We start from the raw sequence: 9,772 nt of genomic DNA, 5'->3' as shown, positions 1-9,772 counted from the left end.
ATTCATGAAAAGAGGATGGCTGCCGGGCCGAGTTCATACAAATTTTTCAGTGTTGCTCGCCATGGAAAACAGCATGAAATTTATGAGTAAGTATTCACACATGGAAAATACATTTTGTCAGTGAGTGTATGAAATTTGATATAAAAACCAAATTAATTCACAGACACGAAGAGTCTGAAGAAGAAGTTTACGAATATGAAAGTCATGTTCCAAAACGTGCACCCGCCCAAGCTTATGAATATGTAAAAGGTGAGTAGAAAATAAACGTTTCTATAATTACTTAATTTTTTTGTGCTTGCAAATAAGTAAATAATTTGATCTTGAGCATTCAAATTAACCTTCGAAAGCTTTTAGAAATAACTTATAATTCAAATAATCAACAACACCTACTGAAATAACAAATACTGCTATAAAAGTAAAAATTTTAAATACAGTAAGTAAATAAATATTCAAAAAATGGAATCTTATCACAAATTCCACATTAGAAACGGTCTCAAGCTCAATAAAATTGTTGAATGTAAATAAATAAATAAATACAGTAAATTTATTTATAAACGATATAATAAATAAATGTGTAATAAAGTTATCCCATCAACAGCACCTTATAAACGTCCACCCACCGCCATATATGGAACTGAATTAAAGCGCACGCGCGACACAACTATCAAATCTTATAAACCACCATCATTTGGAATTACTAAGAAATATAAATAAAAATAAGTCCTAATAATAAAATTGTTAAAGAAATGCTAATAATCGAATCCCAAAATATAACAGTATATAACGTATACATAACTGGTATATGAAAATGTAAATGGCTATAACAATACCAATAACCACGCAAAGGTGGGCATAAAATGTAAAACAAAAATCTTCTAATCTATTGAGCCAACATAACCGAAATATGAAATATAATTACGTACATATAACACCTAATAAACCTAATAAACGTATTGTTTATCGTTGCATTAAAAATATACATACCTACCTACTAAAATCAGAATTTAGTTTCTTTTTACAGCTAATGACGTAAGTATGGGTGCGCTAAGAAATGCATCAAGCCAAAGCATCAGTCTCTTTAACTTCTAAACTACAACTGATGGAAATGCCTTATTTACGCAATTACCTTCTAATTATGAATTTAACCGTGGTTACGCACATTGGGCATTCCCATCAATTACCGTTTAGAAATAAAAGCGTCTGATGCTTTGGCTTGATGCATTTCTGAACACACCCATGATAACTTGTTTGTAACGTTTATTCCACACGAAGTCCAAATAAATGTCGCACAAAATAACAAGTGTTTTAATTCATTCGATGGGGTTTTTAAGAAAGTACCTTTATCGCCATATATTAGATAGGTAGTTCCACCTAATGGCATTAGCAGCCATTTGACTTGCTGGTCCTATGACATTTTTATCGAAATCTAGCTATCAGATTAGACGTTTAAATAAAGGGCCTATTTATTATTCAGAGTGTCAAGATTTGGCGATTTCGGGCCAATTAGCTTGTAAAACTGTCAAACAGCAAAATTACTCTCTGAAGTGAGAGTAAAAGGTGAGTAACAACAAAAAGTACGGGAACAAAAAAAAACCATTTTTCATGTAAAAACGTCAACCAGTGATTGTTTGACACTTTTCATGATTTTACCAGAAGAAAAAGTTCGAGTAAAATCTTGCAACTTCATTCTCTACACAACTCTCCAAAAGTTGCTCTCATTTACAGGATTTTGGAGGATTTCGGAGTACGGGAATATTTTTCCTGCAACTTCCTGCAAGTTCGTGTAAATTCCGTAAGTTCATGGAGTACCGGATCAGAGCTTATGTGAGCGTACAATCGATAGTTTCTTTCGATATGGTCAGCAGCGTTGCCATTTTAGCCGTTTTCCGGCTAGATTTAGCCGGTTTTGATAGCAACTAGCCGGAGAAAATTCGATCTAGCCGCCGCCGCGGCAGCCGATTTGTTAGCCGGTTTGTAAAAAAAAAGTTAGCCGTTTTTAGCCGATTTTACCTAATTTTCAGGTGCAAAAAGTAAACAAGTTGTTCGAAAGCAATAATGCAGACCCAATGAAGATTTTTAATGAACTCAATGTTTTACTTTCGCATCTATGCTCCCTAGTGGTTATTAGCGCGGACACATTTGATCCTATATGCTCCCCGTTGGAACCATACCTTGCTCCATTTCCTCAGTTTTATCACAGTTTTGAAGAGTATTTAAAAACAAAAGTAAGCACAAACGCTTTTGACCACGAAGCCGAGAATATGGTCGCTATTTTATTATCACTTTAATAAAGGAGTTACGCCAACGCCTCCCTACAAATATTGCCACACTAAAAAAAATTGACTTTTTTCGGTTGGAAATGCATTAAGAGTAATTAAACCAAAAGTATTCGTTCAACTACAGCAACAAAAACACAAATATAATGCCGACGAAATAACATCCATAGAGATGCAATAGCAACGGTTAACGTTACATACCTGGAGTAATTTAGACTCAACTGTAAAATTTTGGGCCGAAGTTTATCAATTTCGAAATGCCCTAGTAGAAAACCCTTTTGCTGACCTTTCCAACCTAGTTTTTAGTTTTCTTGTTTTGCCTATAAGTAATGCAGAAGTAGAGCGAATATTTAGTTCAATGAATATAATAAAAACTAAGCAAAGAAATCCAATGTGCGTTAAAACGTTAAACGCTATTTTATATATAAGATACGGTTTAAAACGTGAAGAAAAATGCTGCCATAATTTTACTGTAGATGACGATCTCTTAAAATTAATGGTCCGTAGTCATAGTCAAAATAAAGTCGACTTTAAAGTTAGTTGCAGCTTTTTGACATAATTTTCAATGGGATATCTGTCAAAAAAGCTGCAACTAACTTTAAAGTCGACTTTATTTTGACTATGACTACGGGCCAATGAATTCAGGTGATATATACAATAGTGATTCATTTGATGATGAGGAATATACACTCGATATAAATTAATGGTGTTAACTAGTCTTTCGTTTCTTGCGATTTATTTAAATAAAGCATGTGAATTTTCACTAAAACATTTTAGCCGTTTTTTGCCAGAGTCTATGTGAAATTTCACTAAAACATTTTAGCCGTTGTTAGCCGCTTTTTTTTGCCAATCTAGCCGGTCGGCCCAAAAAGTCCTGGCAACACTGATGGTCAGCCATTTTTAGCAGGGGTGGTTCAATGTACTAGGGAAGCATCGATACATCAACGATTTATACATCGTGTGGCAAAATATTTGAATCGAAGCAAAACATCGAAGTTATCGACGCATCGATGTTTTTCCGACATTCCTATTTGGTGCAGCAAAGGATTTCTACTATTCCAAATCAAAACTTGCTTCAATATTATTTGGTTGATTAGCTAATATGCTTTCTATTGATGACGAAGATCATTCCTCCGGAGATAGTGCTTCGGAAGGTTGTATTAACTTTGTATATTTTAAAAATTTATTCCAATTTCAACCTAATTTTCAATTCCCTATAGAATTTTCTGATTCTGAGTTCGAAGATGAGTCCAGTATCGACTACGCAGCGTTCAGCGCAAGATACATGGGAGAGATTACTGATTTGTTGGGCACACATAGTCATGTAAATTGCGAGAACGCTTTGTTGCTTAACCAGGAGATGCAACAACGTTTGGTAGAGGTGCGAAAACGTTTACAAACTTTGTTACAATCCGTACAGCTGCGATACCTTGCCAACGAGCAACGATTAAAGATGAATCTGGGGAAGAAGCAACGAGGTGTTGGTATACGTGGCGCATACCTGAAGGGCGGAACTTTTTTTTTCAAAGGGAATATGTTTTTCAAAGATCTTAACTGTCGGAATTGTCCAAACAATGAGGACTACGAATATCGGAGAAATGTAGAAGGCGAAATGTTCCCTATGGACTTTGAATTGTGCAGTAGACATGTTTGGTCACTATTAGATAAAAGGGCTGTGGTGCAAGCTGTAAAAGAGCAGGTGAGGCTTGCTATTCTTTCTTAAACTTATAATATGTTTGTGGGAATGGCAAAAAGAAAACCGATTTAGTATAATATGAATAAAGTTGGGCTTTCAACACCAGCTGTTACTGCTTATTAAGAGCGACATACATTAACGCGCCGTGCGGTTATAAACACGAACCAAGGTTCGTGCATTCCCACAACTGTCGGATCTACATATTTTGGCCAAGGACTGATTTCCCGAGCATTTTTTTTTTGCGAAATTTTTGTATGCTGTTACAACAACTAAAGTTTGATTCCTGCCCGACCAAGATATAAAAATAGAAAAGTTTTTCTAACAGCGGTCGCCCCTTATTAGGCAGTTTCAAACCCCTGCCAAAACCATATGCCGTCCGGAGGTATCCTTAAATTTGTATTATAACATCAAGTCGCCACCACAAAAATTGGATAAGATCGGCCAAACAAACCCTTGGTAAAAATGTGAGCTCCAAATATTTTTATTTTTAATACTTTAAAATAGGAGTATTTTGGAACTATTATTACTCAATTACCGCTAATGCGTCCGCATTTAGTAATTTTACATGGTTTGGACTGTTGCTCTAGGACACCCTATATATATTTTAGAAAATAAGTAGTTTCACCGCATGGTAAAAAAATTACAAATATTTGTATCATGTTCCCTCGTATCTAATAGAAATATTTTGTACATTTTTTTACATGATTCAATTATCGTGCATTTTTTTATACTGTTGGGAAATTTATTGAATACTCTGCTTCGTGGTTTCCAAGCAACACTTAACAGTTTTCAAAGATAACCGGAGTGACCCAGATTTATATATGGTCAACGACTGCCACTACGACATCACTCTTTCAAGTACCAAAACTGGATTGACTCATCTGAAAGTCTGTTACGTGATATCCTATATCATATGTTGTCGTGAAGACATCCATAGGCTAAAGTAGTGGTGCAATACTATAGACATAACCATAACCGAGGCAAATAAATGTTCCGATAAAACGTACGGACCGCCCTGTAAACGATTATTGTTGCCATATTATAACGCCACAGCCATAACCATAACCGCATATTTTAGGTTTTCGCCATAACCATAAGCAGTTCTGAAGTATTTTGCTACGTTATGACACCTCTAATTTGGCCTTAAGTCAACAGTTGTTTTTTATATAAACCTTGCAGTGAAAGTAGAGACTCAGCATATTCTTTTTTATAATCCAATAGAAATATACCTCTGTAAGGTTTTTAATTCCTGGAATTTTTTATGAGCATACACTGTAGGTAGATAAGATTCTATCTATATATACATATTGTATTTTACCAAACTAAGTAATATATAAATATACATATATATGTATCCTTTAATTTTCTAATGGAACTCTCTTCGTACAGATTATTGATTATTTAGCTGACCGCAAATTTCGGGATAAAAATAATAAATCGAAAAAGCTTGAACTTGAAATAAAAGTACATACAGAGAAGGTGGCAAGCCTATTGGCACAAGTGGATGATAAATTCCAGATTGATTGGGCGCAGGTGTCTGCGCATAACTTAAACTATCGGCATTCACCCAGCAGTTGTAAAGCAATGTGGCAAGTATACTTACATCCCATACTGAAACGTAGCTCATGGACTGAGGTAGAGAAGAGACGTCTCCTTCAAGCAGCACGGAAGCATAATTATCAAAATTGGGAGATCATTGCAACGGCAGTTCCGAAACGTTCAGATTATCAATGTTTTATACAGTATCACACTTCTGTATGTTATACGGATACTCAACGCTATGGGCGTTGGGATAAACGTGACGACAAAAAACTTCTCGAAGTGATCGAGAAAAAAACAACGAACGGTATCGTAGAATGGAATGCCGTCGCTCCGTATTTCCCGCACAAATCGAAGAAAGCGTTACACCAGCGGTACCTATATTATTTGCATCCAAAGATTAGCCATGGTAAGAAAGAAAGACATTTACTAAAATTACCCTTTACTCAGCTTTTATTTATCACTTTTAGAACCATTTACAGCAGAAGAGGATCTCATACTACTAGCAGCAGTAGAAGAATATGGTGAAAAATTCGCTTTATTTCCGCGAACACTTTTTCCAAATCGCTCAATAACGCAACTGCGCATGCGCTATAGGAACACGCTGCAAACGCGACATAAACTAGCTCCCTGGACCGTGGAAGATGATAAGAAGCTTATGGAATGTATATCCGAGCACGGCACATCAGCTTGGTTACGGTGCGCTGAAGTGCTAGGAAATCATAATCGCATCAGCTGTCGTACACGTTTCGTAACCATACAGAAATTTTTTGTTAAAAATCCAGAAGCAACAATCGAAGATATACCACGAAAGAAGACATGCATAATGAAGAATAGTGTCATAACAACGCAGAATTGGGTGGAAAAAGTTGCTGAGCTACGTGATAATCCTGACGCCGTGCTTATACCCGAACGTAAAATATATGCAAAACAGAAGGGAAAATCAAAAGCCAAACGAAATAAATGCCTTAAAGGTGAAGAAGAACTGAAATGTGAAATACAAAAAGAGAAGGAGGAATTAGTAGAAGACAGTAAGGCACAAATAATAGCGCCAAAAGAAGAAAGTGGTACAGAAACGCCTGCGCCAGAAGTGGAAGAAACAATTCCGAACACCTCATTTCCAGAGTGTGACACGCAAACGCCATTAGGCATAAAAAAGAAAAAAGTTCGATATGTAGAACGCTTGCGGGCGGTTGAACTGCAACTCTATAATTTTTTCAAGTACGCCTACAATTTTCGATTAGGCACAGATGTATGCACCAAGCCGCCAAATGTGTTTTTGCGTACGGTGGCATCTTCTCTCGAATTCCGGCCAGATCCTACGCGGCCATATGTTACGGATACTTTGCTGTCGAAGTATATTGGACGGCGATGTAAGTTTTACCTTAGTACTGCACGTGAAGGCGAAGTACTTAGCCATGCGTTCGGCGCCACACTGCCTCCCAGCTGGCCGACAGCAATGGCATTCCGAGCACTTTGTGTGCAATCGTCGCAGGTACAATTAGAAGATGCGAAAAATGATGAGCATAATGAAGAAAGCAAACATTGTGAAATTGATATGAATGCCGCGGTGCAAAGTTTTCGCAAACGTATGCGTACATTGCTATACCAAACAGCGCTTTTGAGTCGTCTACAGCCAACCCGTTTCCCAGAATTAATGCAAAGCATCCCTTCTGAGCATACAACGGCAGATTTGGCAATAATGGATGATATCAGAGAAGAAACAACTTCATCTGTTTATGAGATATCAACAGAAAATTCATTATTCGATTTAACGCGCGTAAAAACCGAATATCCCGAAACACCTGAATTTCTGCCAAACCATGAATCATTTCCAGTGATAGAAGGTAACCTAATGGAAACAAGTGATAAAACACCGAAAGCTGAAGTTTTTGATAAACAAAAGAGAATTGAAAGACCAGAAGAATTGCAATTTTTAGGAGAAGAGGAATTACGAACAACTCCGGAAACATTAGTACTGTCCGAAAATATAACCAGTAAGTTGAATTTCATTACTAAATTACGAAATATATTGTTAACAACTATCTGCTCTTAGGAGTGTGCAAAGCGAGCCCTTCACATTCAAGCGCTGAGCAAATGGTGTTATTCGAAGTTACTTATATTGATGACGACCCTACAACGACTACCTTTCAACCAGTAAGCGATTCACATTGCATTGAAGATGGGCAACAATATCACAGCGGCGAACATTCCACGGCCATTGAAAACGTGCCAAAGAATTGTGGAACTCAATTACATAACGTGGCAGAAAAACGAAAATTGGGACTTACACCGTCAACTGAAGAAGAACCCGCACAAAAACGCATTTACATTGAGTCCCGCTGTAACAGTGACGATTATAAGTCCGAAGATATAAAGACTGAGTTTTGAGATATCTATCTATACATAGTTTAAACGGCAGCCTACATACATAACGTCGTCATAAAAGCAAAACCACTACATGAAGATTGTAAAATTTAGAGCGGACTCAACAAATTTTTATTCGTTCTAAAATTCTATGTTTTTAAAGTTTGCACATAAATTTTTGCATTATGAACGACGAAATGTTTTTAGAATGTGGAAGACTTGTAGACAGCAAAACGGTATTTTTCGCTGGTTTCGTGTACAATGGGCAATAGGCTAGAAAGGACAGGAATTTAAATTTCAGCAAGCTAAGTTGGCCTCGCTTATTGAATTAAGGCGAGTTCATGCCTTTTTTCATTTATAAATACACAAAATAACGCCAGCGTCCGGCCTAACTCATGTTTTTCAATTCATTCCAGACTTTTAATTTGTGTAATAATTAAAATGGTTCCAGTTCGTAGGCACGTTTGGATTCGAAAGAGGCCATGAAGTCATAATTTAAACCACGTTCAAGGTACCTTTGTTTTTAGCGTATACAAACCAGCGACGACGAATTGTAAATTTTAGCAAGAAAATTCGCTTTTAATGAATGTACCGCAATAGGTAGCATGTAATTACATATCTGCCAAAACAGTGGTGGTATTCAGGTTCTAGAACACCTTTTTGGGTGCTTGCGCAACTCAACGCAACGGAAGGCATAGTAGATAGATATGCACTATGTATGTAGATATGCACGAATAAGTAAACACATTGATATATATGTATACATATGTATGTGTATTTTATTTCTTCTTTGTTAATAATGGTTAAATACTCGCGTACATACATACATTTTGAATTTATAACTCTAAATGCTTTATTTCCTTCAACTTTCCATAACACTGCTTCATTTCCAATCTCCATGTTTCTTTATATAATACGTTTCTCCATTACATTTTCATTAAATAGTAATTAGATATAACTGCATTTTAAACAAATAATTAAAATACATTACGTAATTACTTAGTTGGTATTGTATACTGCTGGACAAATCTGCAACTGCTCGGTTACATAGATAGTTACTTACATATGTATGTGATTAGTATTTTGTTAATGCATGTATAAGTTAAGCTTTGTGAAAGTTTTAAATATGTATATAATTGTGTATGCATACATACATAATTATGTGTGTAAAATAAACACCATTTCATACGACGCTTTTGGCATATCGTCAAATTGATGTTGAATTAAATTAAACGAATAAACGAATTTTGCATAAAAATCAGCATGAAGCTAAAATTTGTATTTACTTTATATCTTTAAGTGCTAATATAATCTATAAATAATTATGTATCGCAATATTGTTAAGCAATTGAATTTCGCCGGAAGATGACGTGTGAAATTTAAATACTTTTTTTTTTTTTTTAACAATTTTATGTATTTAAGTTTGACAATTGCTTGCATACCAATCCACCAATAGAAATTTCGCCTTCGTTTTTATTACGTTACATAAATAGGTATCATTTTCTTTACTGAAAATTGCTAAAATCTGTCTTCAATTTTATGGTTGGTTTCTGCGGCTTGGCCATACCTCCGCGTGCCTGCAATTCACTTGCCTTGTTGGCGATGTTAATTGACTGCTGTTGGTTTCGTATTGCCGCCTCAAGTTTCTGGCGCAGTTCCAGCGTTTGTCCCATTAAAGCCTTGAACTCTTGCGGGTATTTGGGACCGATTTTCATGAGCCACTGCAGGGATTGCTCGTGCAACTGACGTTGATATTTGGGTAGTGTACGCAATTTTGTTGGCTCGGCCAAATAGTTTATGAGTACAGGAACAAGTAATGTTAACATTTGTATGCCTGCAAATCGGTTTAATAAAAGCTTGTAAAAAATGTGAAATAATAATACAAATAATTATA

At 36.0% G+C, this 9,772-nt stretch overlaps 2 protein-coding genes across 3 annotated transcripts; both read left to right on the top strand.

The window, feature by feature from the left end:
* Positions 1-1,297, top strand: LOC118755471 (KH domain-containing, RNA-binding, signal transduction-associated protein 3-like; the record flags this gene model as incomplete). Of its 2 annotated transcripts, none has more annotated exon segments than XM_036490303.1 (3): positions 1-86; positions 164-249; positions 599-1,297. In XM_036490303.1, coding segments are annotated over 3 exon segments (288 nt in total), but the record flags the coding sequence as incomplete, so codon positions are not given.
* Positions 1,298-3,224: 1,927 nt separating this feature from the next.
* LOC118755472 lies at positions 3,225-8,799 on the top strand. Its single transcript, XM_036490304.1, has 5 exons — positions 3,225-3,430; positions 3,497-3,975; positions 5,362-5,920; positions 5,982-7,508; positions 7,568-8,799. Exons 1-5 carry the CDS (start codon positions 3,379-3,381, stop codon positions 7,900-7,902), a joined length of 2,952 nt encoding a protein of 983 aa, XP_036346197.1. The 5' UTR covers positions 3,225-3,378; the 3' UTR covers positions 7,903-8,799.
* Positions 8,800-9,772: the final 973 nt, after the last annotated feature.

The sequence above is a fragment of the Rhagoletis pomonella genome, unplaced genomic scaffold, assembly GCF_013731165.1.
Source record: "Rhagoletis pomonella isolate Grant_MI unplaced genomic scaffold, Rhpom_1.0 Rhpom_scaffold_06368, whole genome shotgun sequence".
Classification (NCBI taxonomy): domain Eukaryota; kingdom Metazoa; phylum Arthropoda; class Insecta; order Diptera; family Tephritidae; genus Rhagoletis; species Rhagoletis pomonella.
The sequence above is the reverse complement of the archived record's forward strand: the minus strand, read 5'-3'. Positions and strand labels throughout refer to the sequence as shown.

Excerpts from the sequence above, each read along its gene's own strand:
- LOC118755472 (XM_036490304.1), top strand. The coding sequence starts at position 3,379 with ATGCTTTCTATTGATGACGAAGATCATTCCTCCGGAGATAGTGCTTCG. Across the intron at positions 3,431-3,496 it reads CGGAGATAGTGCTTCGGAAG|AATTTTCTGATTCTGAGTTC; the intron begins GTTGTATTAACT and ends AATTCCCTATAG. Across the intron at positions 3,976-5,361 it reads TGCAAGCTGTAAAAGAGCAG|ATTATTGATTATTTAGCTGA; the intron begins GTGAGGCTTGCT and ends CTCTTCGTACAG.